Source organism: Hemiscyllium ocellatum, chromosome 13 (assembly GCF_020745735.1).
Source record: "Hemiscyllium ocellatum isolate sHemOce1 chromosome 13, sHemOce1.pat.X.cur, whole genome shotgun sequence".
NCBI classification, from domain to species: Eukaryota; Metazoa; Chordata; class Chondrichthyes; order Orectolobiformes; family Hemiscylliidae; genus Hemiscyllium; species Hemiscyllium ocellatum.
The window spans coordinates 6,329,064-6,356,601 of NC_083413.1; the positions used below are offsets into that span (position 1 = coordinate 6,329,064).

General features: G+C 39.2%; 1 protein-coding gene across 1 annotated transcript in view; it reads right to left on the bottom strand.

The window, feature by feature from the left end:
- atr (ATR serine/threonine kinase) overlaps window positions 1-26,045 on the bottom strand; it is a 91,464-nt gene extending 65,419 nt beyond the window's left edge. Inside the window, exons 1-12 of the mRNA XM_060834511.1 lie at window positions 25,886-26,045; window positions 20,748-20,839; window positions 17,643-17,810; window positions 15,239-16,140; window positions 12,390-12,586; window positions 10,663-10,854; window positions 9,224-9,435; window positions 6,368-6,523; window positions 3,844-4,039; window positions 2,361-2,623; window positions 507-700; window positions 71-171 (exon numbers count right to left, since the gene is read on the bottom strand). Of these exons, the coding sequence (XP_060690494.1) occupies window positions 71-171; window positions 507-700; window positions 2,361-2,623; window positions 3,844-4,039; window positions 6,368-6,523; window positions 9,224-9,435; window positions 10,663-10,854; window positions 12,390-12,586; window positions 15,239-16,140; window positions 17,643-17,810; window positions 20,748-20,839; window positions 25,886-25,944 (2,732 nt within the window). The 5' untranslated portion in view covers window positions 25,945-26,045. The remainder of the gene's footprint in view (window positions 1-70; window positions 172-506; window positions 701-2,360; window positions 2,624-3,843; window positions 4,040-6,367; window positions 6,524-9,223; window positions 9,436-10,662; window positions 10,855-12,389; window positions 12,587-15,238; window positions 16,141-17,642; window positions 17,811-20,747; window positions 20,840-25,885) is intronic.
- Window positions 26,046-27,538: the final 1,493 nt, after the last annotated feature.

Here is a 27,538-nt window from a genome sequence, read left to right on the forward strand (position 1 = left end):
AATTGTTCTGCCCAATTTACAACAGCACATTTGTCAAGGTAAGTAAAACTTCATGTTATTTATTACTTACCTTCCAATTTCTCTTGTTGTAATGATTAGTGTATCTTTTAGTTCATTATTTCTTGAAATCTTAGCATTTGCATATGCCTCCTTCAGCTTGGATACAAGCAGCTAATGTTAAATTTAAAAACAGTACGATAATTAACGTTATTAAATTTATAATTCTACATTAAATGGCACCACAAACACATCAACCACTAGTGACTCAAATCAGATGTGATTAAACACTCCACTTATGTTCCAAATGAACACATCAACACAATTCATTGTGGTATTAGAACAGGGATATACATCCACAAATTGTAATGCTTCTGATTAATATTTATAAAGCTAAAACTTGCAAATGGTTATTAAAAAGTACAATGCATATGTTTCAAATTATTATTTCAAAACAACAAAAATGTCCCGACGTAATTGTTTTAATTTCAAGATCTGATTTTGTTCACCTCTTTCAGTAAACTTTGTTCTTCAACTTCTTGAGAATTTAACAAATGATGTATTTTTTCACTAAACGCAATTCTGACAGCTTTATCTGGATCGTTCATGAGGTTCAGTATTGCACAATAAATGGTTTTGGTATCCGAGCCAGTTTTTCCCAAATTCACATGTTTACATAGATACGGAATGTTGCTTATAAAAGCTGAGGGGAAAATCAGCAACAAAAATATTAAAAAAGTACTGACAAAACAGAATCGAACATGTTTTTTTTCTTCTTCCCAAAGACTGGACATAGTTGCATAACTTTTTAACTAGTAGCAAAGGTTTCTCTTTAATTTTACTCCGAGCACACTGTTCCAGAAACTTTGTTCTTCGCACCTTAAGTATTCAGGTAATTGCATTAAAAAAGTTAAAGATGCAGCTTTAAAGCTAATCAATACCTCTTAAAAAAATAAATATACCATTCTGGTTTGCCTTTTTATTATAAATTCATATCTGTTCTGGATCTTTTCTTGGGTTCAGCATGATCAGTCTTCTCCATGGGATCTGCGGTTTTACCTTTATCAAAGTTAACCCAAATCAACTCATACAAAAGCTTAAGTCCAAAGCTTAATAACAATGCCCTTTGTAAGGCTGGCTAGGTGTTCAACCCTTTCAGAAGTGTATTCCCTTAATGTCTCCAAATGGATATCAAACAAACCCTTAGTATATTCAACTTGTAAAGTGAACTGTTAAGCTGCTTTGAGTAAGCACATAGAGCAATACAGGGCTGTAGAGTTTAAACTACTTGGAGAAAGGTTTGGCAGAAGGGAAATGAAGGCTTAAAAAACAAAAGGATATCGCAACATTCAAGTGCAACTATTTGAATAATACCCAGAGTGGGACAGATAAGGACAGTATACATAGAAAAACAACAGTAAATATGTCAAAGGGGAAAAAGTTGTAAAAAGGAAAAGTTAATAGCTCTTTACTTGAAAGCACATAGTATTCTGAACAAAATAAATGAACAGAAGTTAATAGGCATGACCTTACAGCCATTACAAAGACAGGGTTACAAGGAGATCAAAGCTGGGAACAAAATATTCAGGGGTATGGGACTTTTCAAGAGACATGATGGAAGGAAAGGGTGGTGGGTTGGCTTTGTTCATGTGGGATGGAATAAGTATGATTGCAAGAAATAATCGTAGATCAGAAGGTACAGAATCCATACTATGGAGGCAGAAAATAACACTGGGAAGATAACAATGATTACTGTAGTCCACACAACAATTTCAGCTTTCAACTGAACATGCCTCTATCACACTCTCAGGTAGTGCATTTTAGATATTAATTATCCAATGAGTTTTGCTTTTTCAAAAACAAATTACTTCCCCCCCCCCCCCTCCCTTTGATTCTCAATCCTTTCATGAGTGGGACATTCCCCATTCTATTTTCCAGGATCTTGGGTCACATCCACCTGGGGACCAAGTTTCATTAAAATCCATCCATTAGTTTTTTTTTAAGACATTGTTAGCAGACAAATAGATATTCAGAAGTTTAAAAAAAGTTACCTCTGCCCTCCACAAGATGAGTGATCATTGATATAAATAGTTTAAAATTTTTGAAAAATGGCAAACGGACCATATTTAGAATTCAGGAATCCTGATGAAGGGCTCCTTTCCTTCTCCATGGATGCTGCCTGACCTGCTGTGCTTTTTCAGCACCACTCTAATCTTGACTCTGAGCTGCAGTCCTCACTTTTGCCCAAATGGAACATATTTGTCCAGTGTGAAAATAATTGTCTTGAGTATAAAATTGCCCTTAGTGTGCAGACCGTACTTTCTTTCAGAAAGCAGGACTCTGGAAATGGATTTAACACTCACCACGTTTTACTGAAGCAGGCATTGACTTCTGAATTAGCACAAGAAATGGAATAAGAATAGAAGGTTCAACTGTTGGTCCAGCCAGTGTACATTCACTTCGTACAGAGATATTATGGCACAGGAGTTCACAATCTGCATTTGTAAGTGGCAAGTCATTGGTGGGGAGCAACAATTCTGATTTGCTTGAAAGCACACAGATTAACTTTCCAACATTATTGGCTAATTCTTCACGTATCAAATTGGACTCCTCTTGAAGTATGTTTCTGAAAGATTTTTTTTAAAAAATTGAGGTTGTCACACAACTATATTTCCTGCATGCTATCCTCTAACAAAGGCATAAAAATCGCATAAAGACAACAGTAGATCATAATTTCCCAATAATTTTCATGTTAGAAGAACATATCAGACCATTCACAATGTAAAGTCATAGAATCGTAGAGATGTACAGCTAAAGAAAAAAAATAACTGTCACCAAGAGGTACAGAACATTGAAATAGCATGACAGAAAGGAATCCAAAAGAACAGGTGGATAAATCATTTTTGTAAGTAAAGGAATTATTAAAGGAGTTGAAGATGGAGAGATTTAGAAACTGACTTCCATACTGTAGGATCATGGTGGCTGACAGTGACTACGATGATATAAAGAATCAAAACAAGAAATAGATTAGAAGAGAAAAGGATGCAAAGCTAAACTCTAAAACAGTACCAGAAAGAGGAGCTGTCATGCAATTCTATAGCGAAGTTAAAAGAGGGCACAATAATAGAATTGCAGTATCTGATTGGGTGTAATATTTGACTCCTTTGTCTCCAACCATTTGTGAAATGAATTGACATTTACACATATCGAAATTAGTTGTGCAGACCAACTGCACATTGTGTCATAATGTTTCAGTAATTCATTGACTTTTCTGATGCACAAATTTCTGCTTTACAGAAGTAAATAAGCTGATGCATAAAAGAATATCCTGAAACATTCAGTAGAATATTGTCCAACATTCTGTCAGTCAACTGTAGCTATGCCCATAGCATTCCCTCAATTTTTGGAAGTCCATTCTCATCATTGAAGGTTCATGTCCCAGTCTTCCTCCATGACTGTCCTGGTTAACTCGAATTGGCTGCTTTCTACCTCAACACCACCTTCCACCAATCAAATATGAACCATTCTAGTTGACTAGTCTTGAAGACTTACTAAATTTTGCACTGTTCACTTTTACAGTGGATGGGCTGAAAAATGTTTAGCCTATTCCTTGATTGGCCAATACTTCTGGCTAAATAACACTCAGAAATAATGATTGACTATGTCATTCTACCATAACTTTACTTAAATATGTTTCACAACATTAATTATAAAAATATATAGAAAGCTATTTCACAAAGATGACGGCTATGATGAAGTAATCATTTGGATTAATCATCTACAGTTTACAATCAAGCAGTCAGAAAAAATACATTTTCTGTTAATTTTAAATATTAAAACACATACAAGAGAAGCTCCTCAATGAGAGAGTGTGACTTAACACCTAGATAATGCAGGAGTACGGGAAATCCTCGCACAGAACCTGCACAGGTGACATCACTGGAACTCTGCAAAGACCATCTGTGTATTGCGGTTCTCCATTCAGGGCATATCTCATGTAGCAGAGAAAGCAGGTACACACATTTTGCCTGGTTCTGGTGTGCTGTGGGACACAAAAGAATCAAAAAACGCAGTTAGAAACTGTATTAAAAAATCTAGAGAGTCATAGAGATGTACAGCATGGAAACAAACCCTTTGGTCCAACTCGTCCATGCTGATGAGATATCCTAAATTAGTTTATGATTTGGAGGAGCTGGTGTTGGACTGGAGCTTACAAAGTTAAAAATCACACAACACCAGGTTATAGTCTGATAAGTTTATTTGGAAGCACTAGCTTTCAGAGTACTGCTCCTTTAATCAGGTGGTTGTGGAGAATAAGATTGTAAGACACAGAATTTATAGCAAAAGTTTACAGTGAGATGTAACTGAAATTATATATTGTAAAAGACCCAGATTGTTTGTTAAGTCTCTCATCTTCTGGAGTGACCATGTTGGTTTCAGTTCTTTCAAATGTAAATTGCAAAACCTTTTTTTAAAAGTTACATTCTCAAGTGCATTTTAACAATTGGCGTCATGTCGGCCCAGATAAGGTGTTGAAGATGTTAACTCCCTGTGAGGCCGTCTGTGCCACAATTGTTAAAGTGCACTAGAGAATGTAACTTTTTAAAAAAGTTTTATAATTTACATATGTAAGAACTGAAACCAACATGGTCACTCCAGCTGATGAGAGACTTAACAAACAACCCGGGTCTTTTTCAATACATAATTTCAGTTACATCACACTAAACTTTTGCTGTAAATTCTGTGTCTTACAATCTTATTCTCCACAATCACCTGAAGGAGCAGCGCTCCGAAAGCTAGTGCTTCCAAAAAAACCTGTTGGACTATAACCTGGTGTTGTGTGACTTAATTTTGTCCACCCCAGTCCAACACCAGCTCCTCCAAATCATAGCTAAATTAAACTCAATCTGCTATTCCTTAGCCCTTTTGACCCATCTGATCAAGATCCTGTTGTACTCTGAGGTAACCTTCTTCGCAATCCACTCAATCTCCAATTTTGGTGTCATCTGCAAACTTACTTACTATACTTCCTAATGTTTACACCCAAAACCATTTATATAAATGACAAAAAAAAACAGTGGACTCAGCACCAATCCTTGTGGCAAACCACTGGTCACAGGCCTCCAGTCTGAAGAACAACTCTCCACCACCACCTACCTTCAAGCCAATTCTGTATCCAAATGGCCAGTTCTCCCTCTATTTCATGTGATCTAACCTGCAACCAGTCTACCAAGAGGAATCTTGTTGAACATCTTACTGAAGTCCATATAGATCACATCCACCACTCTGCCCTCATTAATCCTCTTCGTTACTTTTTCAATCAAGCTTGTGAGACATGATTTCCCACACACAAAGCCATGTTGACTATCCCTAATCGGTCCTTTCCTTTCCAAATACATGTAAATTCTATCCTTCAGGATTCCCTCCAACAACTTGCCCACCACTGATGTCAGGCTCACCGGTCTATAGTTGCCTGGCTTTTCCTTATCACCTTTCTTAAACAGTGGCATCGCATTAGCCAACCTCCAGTCTTCCGGCACCTCACCTGTGACTATCGATGATACAAATATCTCAGCAAGCAGCCCAGCAATCACTTCCCTAGCTTCCCACAGAGTTCCAGGGTACAACTGAATAGGTCCTGAATTTTTCCACCTTTATGCGTTTTAAGACATCCAGCACCACCTCCTCTATAATATGGACATTTTAAGATGTCACCATATATTTCCCCACATTCTGTATCTTCAATGTCCTTCTCCACAGTAAACACGGAGGCAAAATACTCCTTTGGTATCTCTCTCATCTCCTGTGGTTCCACACAGAGGTTGCCTCACTGATTTTTTAGGGATTCTATTCTCTCCCTAGTTACCCTTTAGTCCTTAATGTATTTATAACATCTTTTTGGATTCTCCTTAATCCTATTTGCTGTCTAATACCAACTTTATAACAGCATCAAAGAAATCAGCCAGCGAATGCCATTCAAATTAGCATGGTCCTAATAATTGTGCAGGAGTGAATCAACACAAGGTGTCCAATGTAAAATGGGCTCACTCTTTCTTCATCTAGGTTCCTACTTTACTGGAGCCCGTTAGTCTTTATTGTTACCATACCTATGTACCTCACCCAGCTGCTTCAGCTCCCACTGTCTGACATTATTATAATTTCATCTTATCAATCAACTTCTATTTACACACACTAAGGCATTCCAATTCCACTCACATGGGTGTGTGAATATTTCCCTCTCTATTTCCCTCTTCTCTCTGATCTACTCCTTTGGTAATGCAAGCCAATATATCTCATTAGTGCTTCGCACAATATGAAAACACATATTTTCTACCTTTGAATAAATCTTATTTGGACTTATCATACTTACAGAAACTGTTTGACAAATGCTGACTCAGGGATACCAGCTCAGAACTGAAGTCAACAGATTTGAAAGCTGCATCAGTGCTGTGTTTGTGAATCCATGGTAATGACAAAAAGTCACAAAGTGTCTGAAGTGCAATTTCGTCCACCTGACCTTGTCCAGCTGGTAAATATAAAATCTAAAAATTAACTACATAAATGCATAGTGTCATAACAGGATTTATTTTGAAGCAAATTAAATTCAGTTTATGAATTTAAATATCACTTATTGAAACTACAGATAATTATGCCTTAGCAAATACTGCAGGAAAGATGTGAATAATTTCTATCAATAATTTCTTACATTTGTTGAAGCGCTCAGCACGTAAAAACTGGAACTTTGAACCATTTCTAACAACGATATTAGATGTTACGTAGATTAGAAATATTATGGATATAAAACGTAATAAAGTTCAAATCCTATGCAAAAATGGTTTATGATGTACAAAATTTTTGAAGCTTCAATTCTTTAATATCAAATTGTAACTTGCGCTGGAGTGCATTTCCACAGACAGTCATTTCCTTCAAGATTCTTAAATCATCATAGCCACAGCTTTACCATTTTCACCTTGCCTACCTCCTTCAGCTATTCACACATTTTCTTTGACTCTTAAATACATTTAAATATATTTCCATTATCAATAACGTATCTAAACACTTTTTTTTGTAATCTAGGCTTTGCACATCATTTAACCACAGATCCATCACAATAGAGCACTGCTATTCTCATCAGGAATTTGAAGCAATGTTCCCAGAACACTGATAATCAATATTCAGTCAGATTCCTGGTACTGCAGGGCAAACAAACTAATTGAACGGTGGCTCAAATATTGAACAGATGAATTGCCACAAACCAATTACGCACTGTTCTCAAAGTTGTGGAAAGCAAGATTACCCGCTCAGATTGTTGAGTCCACGTACGTACAACACAAATTTCTGGAAATAAGGGAAAGGAAACATGCTAAATTTTTTCTTTCCTAACTGACTTGACAGATTGAATCAAGAGTTCAGAGCAAGCTAAATACCAATCCTTGGAAAACAGCTAGTGACAAGGTGTATAATTACAAAAATGAACCATCAAGGACACATCACTCAATTATCCGCAATTGTTCACCACTAAGACTACCAGCAAAACTGATTTTTTAAAAAATTTGCACATCAACTGTGAAGCAAGATTGCATTTATGTAGCACTTTTCATAACCACAAGACTCCTCAAAGCTAAATTAAAGACTGGCAATATTTGAAATTATAGAATCATTCTGCATGGAAACAGACCCTTCGATCCGACTCTTCTACGCTGACCAGGATTTCCAAACTAAACGCGTCCCATTTACTTGCATTCAGCCCATACTGCTCTAAACCCTTCCTATTTCAGATGCCTGTCCAGAGTCTTTTAAATATTCTAAGCGTACTGCATCTACCACTTCCTCTGTTCATTCCACAAATAAACCATGAAAATGTTGCCCCTCAGGTCCCTTTTAAGTCTTTCTTTTCTCACCTTAAAATTATGCCCTCTGGCTTTGAACCCCACTACTTTAGGGAAAATACATTTACCCTGCATCATTTTATAAACCTTTATCAGGTTATCCCTCGGTCTCCTAAGTCCTGTGTATAGTGTTGGTCACCAGTTGTGGGAAGCTTTATCAGACAATTAACTGGAATGAGTATTGTTTTCTTATGAAGAAAGGTTGGACAGGCTCAGCTTTGATCTGCTGGAGTCAAGAGAGAAATAGGCAACTTGATTGAAATGTGTAGGATCCTGATGGGCCACAAGAGGATAGGTTTGGAGTATATGTTTCCTGTTAATGAATAATCTAGAACTGAGGGTAATAGCTTAAAAAGGTATCACCCATTTAAAACACAGGTGACTTTTTTTTCTCACAAGGGTCATGAGTCTTTGGAACGGTCATCCTGAAAAGGCAGCGGAAGCAGAGTCGCTTGAATATTTTTTAAGGCAAAGATGGACAGATTCTTGTTTAGCAAAGGGATGAAAAATGATCAGGGATTGGCGGAAGTGTAGGTTGAGGTTACAATCTAATCAACCATGATCTTATTACAGGGTGGACTAGGTTCAAGGAGCTGACTGCTTAAAGCTGCTCCTTGTCTGTATGTCCTTCAAAATAGTGCCACATAATCTACATCTACAGAGATCAGATAGGCCTCTGGCATTGTAGCATGCCCTCAAAATTGCATTGAAGTGTCAGCCCAATTTGTTTTACCCAGAACAGCTGATGCACAGTCAACAAGGGCAATGGCTCATTTATTACAGTTATGTAATAGGGGCTCATTTATTATGGTTATGTAGTAGGAAGTTGTGGGTGCTACCCCTTTAAGAGAGCTGGTCAGGTGACCTAGAGAGGCAGCACTTGGGCCCAGTCTAGAACCATCTGTGGAGGGGTGAGCATTGTCAATAAAGTGTTCCTGTTCAGATTTTACCTTTTATCTACCTTGTGTATATTTTCAGATTGCAAAGGAAGCACCAACATAAAAATTTGTTCAAAATGGAACTGGTACATTGAAAAATTGACCAACAGAATCCTCAAGAAACTAGTCGGCCAGATTGGGGCACTGTCCTCCCCTAAAGGACAGTAGCAAAATGGTTAGGTTTTTACAGGACCTCAAATTTTATTTAATACAATTCCTGTTGCGAGACCAGAAATTGCCAGATACATTAAATTCAGTCTTAGCCATGTTTGTATTTCAGCTCATGAGAGTTGCATCAGAAACACTACATGCTAATCAAAATAAGCAAGTATTGGTGCACCTTATGGCATCAATACTTCTCCCATGAAATTACTAGCATTAAATACCAGCTTCACCTACCTTGCAAGTAGATTGCAGCATCAATTACTTTTATTAATCTGCTGACTAACGGTTCTAATTCATCATCTTTGGAACTAACAATCAGTTGTTTTTTTCCATATTCCAGGACTTGAGTAAACATCTCAAAATTTATCCAAACCAGTTGTATTTTCATTGACGAAATTCCTGTGGAACATTGTACCTTCCCATTGGCCACTTCATTTATTTTGCTTCTGTCAGGATTGAACAAAAAGATTGCAATGTCTGTACTAATGAAAGCAAGTCAAATTTGAAAATGAATAAATTGTGAAAGGCAATTAACATCATCCATTGTGTACTTTATTGGTTAGGCAAGTATTTATTGTAGTTCCCTAATTTTCCTGGAGGTGGTGGTGATGGACTCCCTACCTGAACTGCTACAGTCCTGATGGTTATATAGTTAAAATTCACACAGCACCAGCTTTAGTCCAACAGGTTTATTTGGAAATACTAGGTTTTGGCGCACTACCCCTTCATCAGATAGCTGCGGAACAGGATCATAAGACACAGAATTTATAGCAAAAGATTACTGTGACGTACAACTGAAATGATATATTGAGCAAACCTGGACTGTAATCTAGGTTTTTTCAATATATCATTTCAGTTGCGAGGTACTGATCTTTTGCTATAAATTCTGTCTTATGATCCTGCTCCACAGTTACCTGATGAAAGAGCAGAGCTCCGAAAGCAAGTACTTTCAAATAAACCTGTTGGACTAAAGCTGGTGCGGTGTGAATTTTATCTTTGTCCGCCCCAGTCCAACACCAGCACCTTCACTGATGGTACAAGTACAACTACAGTGCTGTTAGGGAGGAGGCTGTAGGATATGACCCAGCAACCCTAAAAACAATGGTAATGTAGTTTCATGTTGGAATGGCATATGCCTTGCAGAACAAATTAGACGTTGTGATGTTCCCATGCATTTGTCACCCTTATCCTACCAGGTGGTTAAACCTGTGGGTTTCTAAGGTGCTACTGCATTGCATCTTGTCGACAGTACACATTGCTGCCAATGTGTCAGTGGTAGAGGAAGTGAATGTTGAAACTATATGAAATCTACTAGAGGAAGCACAAGAGCATACTGCATATCCAAAGAATTATTTGCATTTATGATGGCATGAACATTAAAAACTATCTTAGTTTCAATCTTTGAAAGTTTCCTGAGTGAATTTGGTGAGTATACACTATCAGTGGCTTTGCAACTTGATAATTATGCTCACATATTAATAAACACTGGGTTCCCACTGGAGCACATTGTTGTTATTTGTTGCAAGATGTTACAAGTACCAAAATAGATATTTATTTTTGAACACATTTCTTTGTGCAATTCCCCCATGGTCAGAATGTTACAGTAGATAAAGTATACAAGGATCAATATAATTGAGAGACAGAATAAACATGAAATCATAAATACTTTGTACCTATCTAAAATTCCTTGGTCACAGAATGCTGTACATAGAGCAGCCAACCGAAATGTAACTACAATACCCTCCAACACAGTTACAGCCTTCTCATGTGACTGAACCTGCTCCAGTAAATTGGTCAATGACATCAATTTGTTGCACATTGTCCACCATAATTTGCTCTTGAATTTCATTTCCACTGGACCAGATCTACAAGAGATAAACATTGTGTTAACAGATTTGCAGGACTAAAAATGTAAAAATCTTATCCGAAACTAAATATACTGGAGCTATATCCATGAAAAATCAGATGTTTTTCCTGTGAACAATTGTTTGCAACACTAATGGCAGGGGAGAGTGGGTTTCAAAGTAAGGATCTGTCAAACACAAACCATGCCTTCCAGTTATGCCTCAGAAAAATAAATTTCTAAGAACATCACTTGCTTTTCCAAGGGCAATCAATCTAGTTGCAGCACTGTGTTAACACATTCCTGCAGTTTGTTTCCACTGCTTTATCATTGCATTGTTTAAATAAGAATGCTAATTACTAATTTCAACCTCAAATCCTACAATTGTCATTATAGCAACCTTGGCTGCTTCAGGTTTAAACAATACAATGGAAGATGCACCAACGCCAACAGGGAAGACCACTCAAAAACACTGCTTGGAATTTGTGGCTGAAATTAGGATGAGAGAAGACATTACTATGGATGCTGACAATTATAGAAGTGATTATTTTTGTCGCAAAATGCTGTAACTTGAGCAAGATGCTGAACTCAGAGAATCTGTTCAAAACCAAAAGCATTCTGGGGTCAGTACAGCAAGTTGTGAAATTTGAAAAGTTCAACCATACATCAGTGGTAACATACTAACAGAATCAGGTAGGAGAATGTATATATTTTGTACTACTTCACAGTGGTACATTTTTCTCAGTTACAACATATTGACTAGAAACTTCAATTTTCTGTACACTGTCATAATTTTGACCACCACTTTATATCCATTTTCTGATTTTTATTTGGGAGGATTGTTGATGGGGGTGGAAGTTGTGCCTGAAATTGGTTTGAGAAATCTTTTTATGAACATTTATATATGTTTTTTATATATCAACTCTCAGGTGAATGTTCATGACACTGCAGGGTGGAAGTTGGTATCTGTTTCCCCAAATATATCGACAAAGTGGATGGATAAGAACAATTTCCATTTCAGTAACATCTTTGATGCAGTAGAGTATGGAAAGGTGCTTCATGGTAGCAATGATCAAACAAACTTTGACACTGAGCAACATAAGATATTATGGCAGGTCACACACAGAGGGCTGGAAAGAATTTGGGAGAGAATTCCAGAGTTTCGGGCCAAGGTGGCCAAAGACACAGCGGCCAATGGAGAAGCAAACTAGAGATGCTTCGGGAGCCAGAGACAGAAGAGTACAGAGATATTGGACAAATGTAGGCTGGAGGAAATAAAGTACAGTATTTCACCAGAACAACCCAGTTAACGCCATATAAATTCCCTTATGACAAGTTTCAACCACAATCTATTCTTATAAGCAGAGCAATGGATGGGAAAAAGAGCAAGTCTTCTCAAACACATCCCTCATTGGTCAATCATAACAGGGAAAGGCCAGATGGCATATCTTACGTTGAACTGTTTTGTCAGTTTAACGATTTGTGGTTGATAAGAATCAAAGAAAATGGTTATCACTGAACAAATTTTAAAAGTATATTAACAAATATCATCCATACTCAGCTGGTCTGAATGTTTTCTGCATGCACTGTGCAGTAAAACTCAAACGTGGCTTTTTCTCAGGAACTTCATCGCTGCTATTCCCTCCATCGGTTTCAGGAACCTGCATCAATTGTGCCCGGGTCCGATCACACATTTCTTGGATAACAGACATCCCTTCGGCTCTCATTGCAATATACAAGCAACTTAACAAATACTGAAACACAATGCACCAAAATTATGAGTTGCCAAACAAAGAGAATTACATATGTAGTAAAACAGCGGTGGCATTATCTCAATGGTGATATTTTGCACAGCCTTTCTGAAGTCTAATGATGACAAATACAGGATATGTAAGATCTGACCTTTTATTTCTTCCCTTCTCATCATTCAAGGACCCACACCTTCCTTCCAAGTGAAATTGGGATTTACTTGTAAAGTTTTCAATTTACTATCTTGCAATTTCTGCTCACAATGCAGTCTCCTCCACATGACGACACCAGCCACGTACTGGATAACCTCTTTGCAAAACACCTCAATTAATTCAGCAAGAGTAACCCAAGCTTCCTGGAGCTGGTTATTTCAACTCTCCGTCTTGCTCCTCAGCTGATCTTTCCATCAATGGTATAATACAGTACTCCAATGAACCTCAAAGCAATTTCAAGGATAGCAACTCATATCTTTTGACTCAAGGCTCTGCAGTCTTCAGGTCTCAACATTGAGTCTAACAATTTCAGATCATCACCTCTGACCCAGTTTAGTCCTTTTTTGCTGCTTTGCTGGTTTAATTTCTTTGTTCCTTCTTCTTATGTTCGGATGGCTGCTATGCAACAATTTGCAGCTCATTCGGACACAACATTTGTTTCTTTAGCTGTACCAATTACCACTGTTTTGGTTTTGTTTCAAGAAACCGCTACCTCCCACCACCCTATCAAAGAACTTCCCTCTTGCTCTTCCTCCCTCCTGCCTATCACTGGCTTAAGACCGCTAGCATTTATATCTTTCTTCAGTTCTGAAGAGAGGTCATCCAGCTGAAACATTCTCTGTTTACTTTCACAGATGCTATCTGGTCTGCTGAGTATCTCCAACAATTTTTTATATAGTTCACAAGTTTTATGCAAGATGGCTCAATTTAACAAATGTTACAAATACCACTATCCGCTGTTAAATACTTTTGTTTCTTTTTGACCTGTGCTGGCAACGCTGCATTAACTGTTCATCCCTAACTGAACCAGAGAAAGATAGTGGTGGGTGACCTCCTTGAATAGCAATAGCTTTCACACCATTGATTCAAAGATGTGATGTTAGAGGAGTCAAATTCTTGCAACATACGACTTAAAGAAACAGTCAGCAATGATAAATGAAATCTTAACATTCCTAAGGCCACATATTTAAGTGCCACTGCATTTTATGCAAAAGCCAGGCATTAATTTATATAATTTAAGTCCAATATCTTAGGAAGGCAAAGAGGGTGGTGCGGGCAAGCTAGGATTGGTACATTGAGTTATATTTATAGAGTATAGAACATTACAGCTCAGTACAGGCCCTTCGGCCCTCGATGTTGCACCGACCTGTCATACCACTCTGAAGCTCATGTAACCTACACTATTTCATCTAGGTCAAATACTTGTCCAATGACGACTTAAATGTACTTAAAATTGGCGAATTTACTACCGTTGCAGGCAAAGCATTTCATACCCTTACTACTCTGAGTAAAGAAACTACCTCTGACATCAGTCCTATATCTATCACCCCTCAATTTAAAGCTATGCCCCCTTGTGCTCACCGTCACCATACTTGGAAAAAGGCTCTCCGTGTCCACCCTATCTAACCCTCTGATTAGCTTTTATGTCTGTATTAAGTCACCCTTCAACCTTCTTCTCTCCAACAAAAACAGCCTCAAGTCCCTCAGCCTTTCCTTGTAAGACCTTCCCTCTATACCAGGCAACATCCTATATTTACCCAAGGCAAAGAACACAAATGGCACCTACGACATTCAGTTGTTAGCAAAGCAAACATATGCTGTAGTTAATTTGCACAACGCAAGACTCCACACACTCACGTAAGGAAGGATGCAATTGCGTTGGAGACAGTTCAATAAAGGTTTACAATACTAATACCAGGAATGGGTGGGCTTCATCCAGGACAGGCTATGCTCGAGTCTGATGGAGTTTACAAGAGTAAGATGTAAATTGATTGCAACATGTAAAATCCTGAGATGCCTTGCCAGGGGAGGTGTGGAGAGGATGTTTCCTCTTACAGGAGAATCTCAGGAGTTTAAAAATCAGGAGTTTCCCATTCAAAACTGAGATTATGCAAAATGTTTTCTCTCAAAGAATTGAGTGTCTTTGGAACCTTCTGGAAAGGTGGTGGTAGCAGAATTCTTGCATGTTTTTAAAGGCAGAGATAGATAGATTCTTGTTAAGCAGGTTTTTGTAGAAGGCAGATAAATGGATTTAGGATCAAATTCAGATCAGTCATGAGCTTATTGAATAAAAAGAGCAGGCTTAATGGGTTGCATGGGCTACTTCTGATTAATATGTTCAAAAACATGAATGAAAACATGGGCCATTTAATGTATTTTGCTACGGTGGTTAAAGAAAAACAATATAACAATGCACTGGTCCTTTTTCTACATGAGTACCATTATTTTCATTTGAACTATTGAGAGCTTCCAGAACATAATTTTATCACTTCAACTGAAAGGCAATAACTTTGGTAGTACTGCACTATGCTGCCTCAGTCTTATTGGTGACAGAAAGTCATTGACATAGTCTTTGCTTTATATCACTTCTAAATTTTGATTTTAAAAAAAAGTTAAGTGCTCGATTAGAAACAAGTGGACACAAGGATTAACAAAATAAGTTACCTCTTGCTTGGGTTCAGTTCCTATCATTTCAATTAAAGCTGTGCATATTAGGTGTATACGTTCCTTTTGTATTGGTGCAGCACACACCAGTCCTGATGGAGCATACATCAAAAAGTGCTGAAATATTTGACATAGCGCTGATCTCAATTTATCAGAATTAATGAGTCTTAACAGGCCATCTCTAATAAATACACTTAGTTTCTCCATCAACATATTAAGGTAAATGGGTTCTATTGTGAATGAGCTTGCATGATGCTCAGCAGTGGCAGGAAAGAGTGCTCTGACCAAACACGCAAATGGCTCTTCATACAATTCTAATTCTGCTCTGTCAGCCTCTTTAAACAGTTTCAAGAGACCAATCAAACTTGTAAAGAACATATTTGCCAATTCTTCTGGTGGTGGTCCTCCAAGGTTTATCAACTTTGTTAACAAGGTCAACACGATACCCTTAATCCTGGGACTGCCATGTTCTAAAAGAGAGCATCCTATTTCCCACAAGATTAATCTCTGTCTTCTGCAAAACACACTCGAAAGAATTGATGAAAGTATTCGAAGTAATATGACCTCCAATGATTCTACTTGTAATACACAGGACAACTGAAGGGGTGCAGGGGTTAAATATTCTGCATCTTCTCTCTCAGCCACAACAAAACGATTAACTATGAATGGCTGGAAAAACAAACTCTGCTTATTGTACATCCTCGGGTTCTTCTCCCTCAAAGAAATCAAATCCTGAAAGAGGCCCAATAGTTCCTTGGTTTGTGTTCCAAATATAAAGGGATTCTTGCTCTTGAACAGCCAAAGCAAAGATAGTATAATCTTTGCAACGCAGTCATGAAGCACTTGACAGTTTTGAGCTGCAGCAATCCGAAGAAGCCTGGTTATAATCCAGTTACTGAAACCTTTAAAGAAAAAAGGCTGTTCAGATCAAATATTGCAAAAACAGATTAAACACAACTTATCGAATTAGAGATCGAAAGACTTAGTCTGGGTTTAGTCTGTAATCATGATATTGGTGCAACTTCCTGGTTCAGCAACTGTAGGCTATTGCAAACAAATATAATGGGAGAAACATTTTTGCAATCTATATTTATTATACTCTTAGCATTTTTCATAGAATAGTGCAGCAATTGGTGTTCAACTAAGTATTCAGGCTCCATAGTGCTGTGTCACTGTACTGTAAATGGGTAAGTTGGCTTAAATGGGCCTGAATGGCCTATGGGTGCTCCCTGGTCCTATGTTTCCCTGTCACAGAGCAGCAAGTTGCTCAAGGGTTCTCATTTAAAATCATTGAACAACGACATTAGTACCCTAGCTGAGAACAATTAATTCACGCAGACCAATATTGAAACCTGGGCAATTGTGGAATAATAGTAGTGTATTTATCAAAAATCAAAATTGCTGGAAAAGCTCAGCAGGTCTGACAACATCTGCAGTGAGAAATTAGAGTTAATGTTTCGGGACCCTTCCTCAGAAGTGTATTTATAAATTGAGTTTGTCATTTTATTGATTATTATGATCAACTGCAATTGGTAATGGAATTTCATTGTTATAAAACATAGGGGCAGCGTGGTGGCTCAGTGGTTAGCACTGCTGCCTCACAGCACCAGGATCCCAGGTTCAATTCCAGCCTCGGGCAACTGTCTGTGTGGGTTTCCTCCAGGTGCTCCGGTTTCCTCCCACAGTCCAAAGATATGTAGGCCAGGCCAATTGGCCATGCTAAATTGCCCATAGTGTTAGATACATTAGTCAGAGGGAAATGGGAATGGGTAGGTTACTCTTCGGAGGGTCGGTGTGGACTTGTTGGGCTGAAGGGCCTGTTTCCACACCATAGGGAATCTAGTAATCAAAGCAACAAACCAGTGGATTCTCACCACCATCATTGAAAATAATAATTCAAAAAAACCAATTCCGTAAAGGAAGGAAACTATAAAGTTGCACCCACAATGCAGTTCTAACAAACTATTTAATAAAACATGAAAAAAAAACTGAATGTGTGTCAAACAGAAATCTAACTTGCGATGGGTCTTTTTGTGGCATATATCAATTTTAAACTAGATATTTCAAGCTAATACAACATAACGAGAAACTAACCAATGGTAAAAGATTTTTGATTTTTTCTTGTCTTAGGTGAAGTATTCAAAAGTCATAGCTGAAATACTATGTTAAATTGCATTCATACCTGGCATGAAGGATCTTTACTTAAATTCAAACAAAACAGAACAAATAAAGCAGTTATTGATTTTATTGAAACGTTATTTTACATTTTTTTGCATCATTTGAAGTCAATTTGTCAACAGACTGCAAAAATAAAATATCAAAATCTGAGCTACATTACTAGAAGATTAATAGCCAAGATCAATCTAGTGGCACCAATTTTTCTGTAAGTTGTGTATAAACTCACCAATACAACTGCACTCATCATCACTACTGTTCTGCTGAATTTGTTTAGTTGGCTTTTGTGGTATGTTTACAAACATAAGAGGAAAGGATTTCATAATGTGTTGAATAAAATCCAACAACATCACACATGTTGGCTGAGAATCAGTTTTCTTCGAAAGCTCCAAAGCAACTGAAATTTCAACAGAAAAATAAATTACTTTTTTTTACATAGCTTTCAAAGTCAGAAATCCCAAAGCACTCTACAGCCGATGATACACTTTTAAGCGTGGTCACCATTATAACGGATGCACAGGAGTCTAGTTGCACACAGCAAACGCCCAAAAACAGATGAAGACTAGATAATTTATTTTTGTGAAGTCGGTTGTGGAGTAACTGATGGCCAAAACTGTATGGATAACTCCCTGTCTCTTAAGAAGAGGGTCTTGGAGTCTTAAGTTTAAGCAAGCAAATGGGACTTAGTTTACTATCTCATCCGAAGGGGGATTATTCCAGCAGTGTAGTGCTTCCTTGGAGCTGCACTGGAGTTATAGCCTTGATATTTGTGCTCAAGTCCAGGTGTGAGGTTTGAACACAGAAGTGAGTCAGTATCAACTGAGTTATTCAAAGTTTGGGAGAAGATTTGCAGCTCGGGTGCTCGTTGTTGTGGTTCTGTTCGCCGAGCTGGGAATTTGTGTTGCAGACGCTTCGTCCCCTGTCTAGGTGACATCCTCAGTGCTTGGAAGCCTCCTGTGAAGCGCTTCTGTGATCTTTCCTCTGGCATTTGTAGTGGTTTCAATCTGCCGCTTCCGGTTGTCAGTTCCAGCTGTCCACTGCAGTGGTCGGTATATTGGGTCCAGGTCAATGTGCTTGTTGATTGAATCTGTGGATGAGTGCCATGCCTCTAGGAATTCCCTGGCTGTTCTGTTTGGCTTGTCCTATAAGAGACAGGGGACGAAACGCCTGCAACACAAATTCCCAGCGCAAATAGAACCACATCAACTGAGTTATGGCTGACAAAGTTTAAGCATCAATTAACAGATAATTGTGAATAAAGCAATTATACAGCAACAATGTAGTTATTGTAGGATCAGTGGGGAAATACCTGGGCAATAATTTTGTCAGTAGTTACCATTACAATTGATAACCAGGATGCTTGATATTGTCAGTTAAATCTTCACTATTTGCAAAACAATTGCTTTAAAATGGCAAATTTGAAATCTTTGAAAACCAGAAAATAATTTAGCAGTACATATTACATTACAAATTAGTTTCTTATTCTAAAAAACTGAATTTAATAAATTACTTCATTGTAGGGGTTAGCAATGAAACAGACCACATACAAAGAACAAAATGCAATTTGCAAATCTAATTTTGAACTTTTCCAGTTGGAAGGTTAGACAAGTTGTTAAGAACAAATCTAGTTTTGATGGCATATGATGATTTTAAAAATCAAAATTTTAAGTGATTGTGGCAGAAAAGCTAAAAAATATAATCAGCAATAAATGGCACTTAACAGTTAGTTTATGGATTTCTGCTCCCATATTCTTGGGAAACCAACATTTCGAAGTCGAGGAGAAGTTGTGGAATGAACGATTTTCTAATCCTGTCAGATCCCTTGAGAACCAATATCTTTATTTTTAACTGGATAGGGTAATATTTCATACATGTTGTTCCTCAAACATGAGGCCATGCATGCCTACACTATTGAACTTCGAACTAATTACAAAATGAGGGACAGCAATCTATAGACTCTCCCTTCATTGGAAAGCACCTGGCTTCCACTCATACTTTGAGAGTCAGGAATTTCCCAGACCCAAACTGAGCTAAGAATATACAATCCTCCATAACTTGGAGGGTTTGTCAGTCTGACATAGCATTAGGACACAGAGAGACTTCACACCCATTGTTTAAAAACCTGAGCTATCTTGAGAATGTAATTTAAAAGTAGTTCTGGGATTTACATATCAAAGAACAGAAACTAGCATATCCATTACAAAAGACGAAAGTTTTAATCTAAGATTGTTTACTGTATCACAACTCCATGACACTGGACTCCTTTGACTATAAATTCTGTGAGCACGATCTTATTCTCCACAATCACCTGATGAAGGAGCGGCGTTCCGAAAGCTAGTGCTTCCAAATAAATCTGTTGGACTATAACCTGGAGGTGCTGTGTGATTTTTAAACTTAATCCTCCATAGTAATAGCTATCAAACAAGGTATTGCCTGTCAAAGAACAAAGAAGAACAAAGAGCAGTACAGCACAGGAACAAGCCCTTCAGCCTACCAAGCCTGAGTCGACACATGATACCATTCTAAACTGAAAACCTTCTGGCTCTACGTGATCTGTATCCCTCTATTTTCTGCCTATTCATGTATGTGCCAAGTTGCCTCTTAAACGTTGCTATTGTATCTTCTTTTCCCCACTTTCTCTGGCAACACATTCCAGGCACTTACCACCCTTAATGTAAAAAATAACTTTCCTCTCACATCTCCTTGAAACTTACCCCATTTTACCTTACATCTCTGTCCCCTAGTTTCTACCCTGGAAAAAACAAGTATAGGAAATGCAGAGGTCAAAGAAACGATCAGATGGCAGAAGAGAGGGGGCCAGGAGGGAAAAAAGTGAATCTCAGGCGTGTGCAATTCTGTTAGCTGCGGAAAGGACTGCCACTCAAGAATCAGCCTCTATAGCATGGCTTCCCAAAGTGAGGTGTCAGCACCTCGTGGGGTTGTGAGCTAACATTTTGGGGTCATGAGCTCTCAAGGAACAATGGTTGCTATCAAGTTCCAATCAAGTTATTCCAGTTGTGCTCCTGCTTTCTCAGTTCTTCCTCAGTGGTAAAGACAATTTCAAGCCTCAAAATGAGGTCACAGTGAGAAAATGTTTGGGAATGTCATAACAGATGACATTCAACCCAAAAGTTACTTGGTTCATCATCTCATAAGACAGACAGATGCCTGGAAAGAGATCTTCTGCAGATGGGATTTAGAATCAAAAGTTAATTACTTTTTTTCAGAAGCTGCTTGAGTAACTCCTTCTTTAAATATAAAACCAAAATATGAATAATTCACATTGTATTTTATCTAGAAATGGTAAGTGTAGGAGTAGGGGGAATGTACTTACCAACATCCACATCTGTGAGCATTTTGTCAACAAACTGACAAAGAATCTGTCTTGGCTTCTGCACCACAGTATTGTAATCTTCTGGGCGGGCACTGTTTGGGGAAATCAGGTTACAACATATTATGGAGAAAGTGTGTACTGCAGATGCTGGAGATTAGAGTCAAGAGTGTGGTACTGGAAGAGCAGAGCAGGTCAGGCAGCATCCCAGGAGCAGGAAAATCAACATTTCCAGCAAAAGCCCTTCATCAGGAATGAGGGGCTTTCCTGATGAAGGGCTTTTGCCCAAAACATTGATTTTCCTGCTCCTCAGATGCTGCCTGACCTGCTCTGCTTTTTCAGCACCACATTCTTGACTTACAATATATTATGATATGCTTAAATTCAAGTTCAGAAACTTACTTGTCATTTAGCATCACCAAGGCTCCAGTAAACAATTATTTTCACTTTGTTGGCATACTTCTAGTTGTAAGTTTAACTTCGCTTATGTCTACTCCACTCAGTTCTAACAATCTTACAAATTCTTTAGCACTAACACATTCATTTGAACTCACACTCTCTGTTCCACTCCTCTCCTTCTTTTTGTCAAAGCCATACCTCAGATCCCCTTATCACCAATTCCATTTCTATTGTGACAATGCTGTCACTTTAAAAAAGGTTATTTTGTCCTTGGTTTTCTTCAAGTGAGGTTGCAAAGGCAGAGTTTAAAAATGGCAGGGGAGTGGCCAGTTCTCCCAGCTCAGGTTTTTTCTAGTTTGTTATAGCTGTAGCAGGCACAAGGTCCAGAAAGGGTCCAAGCTTCAGCAGAAGATTCCTGACTTTCTCCGAAATCTCTTTGGAAGTTGATCCCTTCTGCCCGTAAGAATCTGTATTTCAATTTACCTTTTTACCAAGGGGTGTGTTTATGGAATGTTACTGGGTTGGAACAGCTTCTTAGTTAAGTTGCTGTATCGAGTTAGTTACGTTTTCCAATAGTCAAGTTATTCTAAATCCCATTTTCTTTCGTTCATGTTTCAACGGTAATATTTAAATAAATTCTGTTTTGCTTAAAGCCGAGTAGTTTGACGAACTGCATCACACCTGAACACCCACTTCATATCTGCCTTTAAAATAAGAAAGGTTAGGGTTTAGGCTACATTCTTAAAATATTTTGAGGTATGGCCTGCTTCATAACACTATTCAAGCCGACCCAACAAAGGTGGAATAGGCCATTCAGCCACTATCCTTATGTCCTTATAAAACATTGCTCCATCTCCAATTTTTTCTTTAAATCCTTGAACGTACTGATATTTCCCAAATCCACATGCATCCCTTCTTTTAACTTCAGGTTACATTAAAACGAATCTAAACCAAGTCACAAATTATATTCAGTGTGTGTGACCACTGTACATTATATCTCTTCACTTCCTCCTCAACATTTCTGCTAGGTTAGACACAACTAATTGCAATGTCTATTCATCCAGTTCAGTGGAACTCTCCTCATCTGGTTTTCTACTTTCCATGTTAACTTGGCTCAATGGTTGAAGCTATACTTCTGAGTATTGAGTGCAGGACCAACTATAGAAACTTGAACACTGAACCTATAGCCACACGTCACTGCAGTACTAAAATCATATTATACTTTCTGACATGCCATCTTTCAGATCAAGCATTAGATCCAAGGTGTGGATCTTGCTCTAGTGAACATACGTGGCTCAACTCAAAGAAGAGGGAAATTTTCCCAGTGTGTTGTGTGACGTAAGGTGATATACATATTTCAATCAATATGTTTGTTAGCATCAATGATCTGATGACTGCCAATTGCACATACTCAGCCAATTATTTCCAACTGCGTAAGTGCACACCCATGCACAACATTCAGGCGATTTTTAAAAATTAACAATTCTACTTGGCTTAATGTGTTAATTCTTCTTAACCCCAATATATTCTGACACAACTTTTGGATTTTATTGGGCAGTTTTGCAGAAGTCTTGGGTAAATCTTAAAACAGTTGCTGCTGAGAAAGGGAGGTGGTTTAGGATACTGCTATCCCAGTGAAAGGAGTTGAATTTAAAAGTTCAAAACTGTTTGGTTAAAATCCTGAAACGGTTCAAGTGTCCAAACAGAGCCTTCAGATTCTGAAGACAGAGACAATAAACGACAACTAATTAAATTAAGCCTTTTGTGTGATATAGAAGAGAATTCTCCACAGTTTGAGTCTTGTAAAAGGAGAGTTTTTTTGGGATTAAGAGATTGTTTTTAAACCAAAAATATAATTCAAAAATCTATAAGTTAATGATATACCCAAGTAGTTTTTTTTAATTTAATCTGTTTTTCTATTCAACTTGTTCAGAGATGTCATTACTGAGCTAAAAATGTGTTGCTGGAAAAGCGCAGCAGGTCAGGCAGCATCCAAGGAACAGGAGAATCGACGTTTCGGGCATAAGCCCTTCGTCATTACCTACCTTTGGAGCAGGTGGGTCTCGAATGTGAACCTGCTGGTTCAGGATACGGACACTATTACTGTGCAATAATGTTCACTCAAGTTTAATTTCATTTTTTTTTCTCAATGATATTCTGCTTTATTGATAAATCTGAATCTGCAGTATTTCCTGTTTTTGTTCCATTGAAAAATCATCTCATTAAAACCAAAGCAAATCTATCAAGCCAGGTTTCAGTCTGCATTTAACTGAACAAGTCAGTTCCATTAGCTAGGAACATAAACAGCTGGTCCTCAAAGAACTTCAGTAAAAGACTGCACCTAGTCAATTGTTTCATTGCTGTTTGGGGAATATTGCAGAGCACTAGCTTGTTGTCATAATTTATTCAGTTATGTAAAAGTATTTAATTGGCTGCGATGCATTTTGCAAAGTTATAGGAAAGACAATACATAACTACAAATTATTTATTTCTGTACACAGATCCATATATATATATATATATATATACACACACACACACACACACACATACACGCGCACACACGCACACACACTCCCTGATGGTACAAAGCTCCACTCTCCACCATGTCCTGATCCTTCCACTGCCAGAATGCCTGTCCAATATTCAATGAGATTAACTAAAATTTCCTCCATTTAAATACTGGAAACATCAAAACCATTTTCTCTAACCCCGTCAGATTTCTTTATCTCTCCATCACCACTTTTGTCACCGCCAGAAGCTAAACCAGCCTGTTGTTAACCTCACCATCATCCTAATCAAGGTTTTCATCCTTAAACTCTCTATATCACAAGGCCATCTATTTCCACCAGTCATGTTACCTTCCTTAATAATGGTCTTTGAAATCCTTATTACATCCATGAGAGTTTCAATGATCTTCAAACTGCTTTGAGTATCCTACCCCTTATCAGATCCTATTTTTCTCTGACTTCTGTCCATTTTGTCTGACATCAACATACAATCCTGAGGAGGAAGAAAGTCATGCTTCCTACAACCTCAGAACACTGCATTGTTTTACAGCCAATTAAATGTATTTTGGAAAGCAGTTAGTGCCACAGCCTATGTTCTTGCAATAAAATCATGCACTGTAATGTGATATTAGGGGGAAGTGATAGCCTAATGGTATTATTGTTGGACTGTTAAACCAGAGACCCGGATAATGTTCTGGGGATACAGGTTCGGAGACCGCCATGGCAAATGGTAGAACTTGAATATAATAAAAATTTGGAACCCTTTGGGGAAAGAAACTGCCAATCTTACCTGGTCTGGCCTATGTGACTACAGACCCACAGCAACATGGTTGACTTCTCTCTGGGCAATTAGGGATGGGCAATAAATACTGGTCTAACTAGCAATACCTACATGACATGAATGAAAAGTTTACCAGATCAGTTGTTTGAGAGATATTGTTCAGTAGATATGCACTGACAATACACCAGACAGAGCTCCCAGGGTCTCCTTCAATAGAGTGCCATAGGATCTTTTGGCATACAACAAAAAGTTTAACTTCTCATCTGAAAGATAATTCCAACAGGACTGTAGCTTCTGAGACTAGATTTTACACAATCTGCAGCAAGCCACAATCACACATGCAAATGGCACAGATGTGATGAAGCCACAGCTATAATAGAGACACATTATCTAAACAAGATAAACAGTAATTACAAAAACACATTTGAATGGCTGTTGTGGTGCAGTCACCCAGGAGGCTTGGGTTCAAGTCCCACCAGTTCAGAGATGTGTCATAAAATCTCAGAACAGGCTGATGCCCAGCATCAGGGCAAAAAGTGAGGAATGCAGATGCTGTAGATCAGAGGACAATTAGTGTGATGCTGGAAAAACACAGCAGGTCAGGCAGCATCCAAGGAGCAAGAAGATCGATGATTCGGGCAATAGCCCCTGATCCGGAATGAGGAATTACTGATGAAGGGCTTTTGCCTGAAATGTCAATTTTCCTGCTCCTCGAATACTGCCTGACCTGCTGAGCTTTTCCAGCACCACTCTAATCTTGACTCTGATGCCCAGCATCATTTTGTTTCTCAGATTGATGTTTTGATTCGCATTAAGAGATAAGATGATTTGAGATCTCTCTGCCTACAAGCTCTGTGCTTGAGTGCTTCCCTTCACTTCAGCCGACAAAGGAGCAGCACTTTGCAAGCTTGTGACTTCAATAAACCTATGTCTTAAGATTTCTGACCAAGAAATAAAATAACACGTTGCACTGGAATAACTAAGAGTCAAGATCACAGCACCATCAATCAAATGTATAATTTTCCTTCCAAAAGAATCCAAAACGTGGTCAAAAGCATTAAACTAGGGCAGACTCGGTGGAAATGTGTTGCTGGTTAAAGTGCAGCAGGTTAGGCAGCATCCAAGGAACAGGAAATTCGACGTTTCGGGCCAGAGCCCTTCATCAGGAATCGGTGGACCCAATAGCCTTGACCTCGTCCTATTCCTTATCAGACTTTTAAGTCGTTTAAGAGCATTTCAATTAAAACATTTCAGATTTGACAATAACACAATCGGATGGTGTGTATCTGAATGAGATAAGGTTGAAGAGTTAATCTGGAAGGTGTCAGTGAGGAGGTTTCCAGCTCGGGTCAGCTCAGACACTCAGATGTCCCGCTTTTACAGGGGCCTACTCCCTCTCTCTCTCTCTCTCTGCTCCAGGGGAGCAAGGCAAAGGCACGAAAACAGCTCACCTCTCCAACTCCCGCAGAGCCGGCAGGATGGAGGCCATCTCCAGGCCCTGTTCACACATCCTGTCAGAAACACCCACCTCCCGAACACACTCGGCGGTCTCACTTCAAATTTAACCCCGTTCTCACAGAGCGCTGACAAAACCGCGCCACCGGCCTGACCCCGCCCACTCAGGGCACAGGGGCGGGGACTATCACTGGGCCCGCCCACTCAGTGCACAGCGGCGGGGACTATCACTGGGCCCGCCCACTCAGTGCACAGCGGCGGGGACTATCACTGACCCCCGCCCACTCAGGGCACAGGGGCGGGGACTATCACTGGGCCCGCCCACTCAGGGCACAGGGGCGGGGACTATCACTAACCCCCGCCCACTCAGGGCACAGGGGCGGGGACTATCACTGGGCCCGCCCACTCAGTGCACAGCGGCGGGGACTATCACTGACCCCGCCCCACACCGTGCACATAAGCGGTGGACTATCAGTGGGCCCGCCCATTCAGTGCGCGGGGTGGGTAATCACTGATCCCGCCCACTTGAATCATTGACCTAGCTCTCTCGGAGCATAGGGCGGGGCGAATTCTGACCGCGCCCATCTCGTGGCACCCGACGTACGCCGCCCGCTCACATTGGAGCCCAGTCCGGCCTCGCTTTGATCTCGCCACGCCCACTCGGGGGGACACGTGCGTGGTTTCTATCACGTGCGCCTGTCCGTCTCCACAACCTCACGGTGTAAGTGACGCCTCCACGGCTCTGAGCTCTTTGATTGGCTCAGCCGGCCGTCCGCGGATTAGCCGCACTGTCCGGGCTATCTGATTGGTTTCGTCCATTGGTCACGCACACTCGAGGTGCACGCGCTAAATTTGAACGCGGGCGGGAGTGGGAGCAATGCCTGTTGGTAAAATCCGTTAGAGATGTGAGTAGGCTGTTTAGTTCATTGATTATATACTCACCCAGGCAGCAATGCTGACCATTGAGTTACCTCACAAATCCCCTGGGCTCGATGGTGTCTACTTGGTGCAGGGGAATTGGGGAGTAACAATCTTGTAAGTCAGAGGTTTAGTAATCTTAGTGGATCTAACCACTGGAATTGTTGGTGTATGATGAAACTGAGGGATTTAATAAATCATTTTCATCTTTAAATTATGCAAGTTAGTTTGGTAATCAGGTCGCAACACCTGATTGGAATAATCTATGGGAAATATCTGATGGGAATTAATAGCCTAATCTATTGGAAATGCCTGGTGGTAGTAATTTATGTGAGGAATTGGGGAAATGTTGGGATATGGAGAGCAATAAATGGTCTGGATTTTCTGGGAGCTGATACTGCTGTGCTTGTTGCAATGGGCAAGGCAGGAAGTCTCATTTGAAAATATCATTCACAAAGAATCTCATGGATTATGAAAGATATTAAGGTGAACCCATTTCATCACTTTGTTGGTTGGTTAATATTGTGCCAATGTTTAAGAAAGGTGGTCAGGAAAAACTGTGGAACTATAGACCGGTGAGCCTGACGTGGGTGGTGGGCACTTTGTTGGAGGGAATCCTGAGGGACAGGATTTGGAAAGGCAGGGACTGAATAGGGATCATCATCATAGCTTTGTATGTGGAAAATCATGTCTCACAAACTTGATTTAGGGGTTTTTTTTAAGAAGTAGCA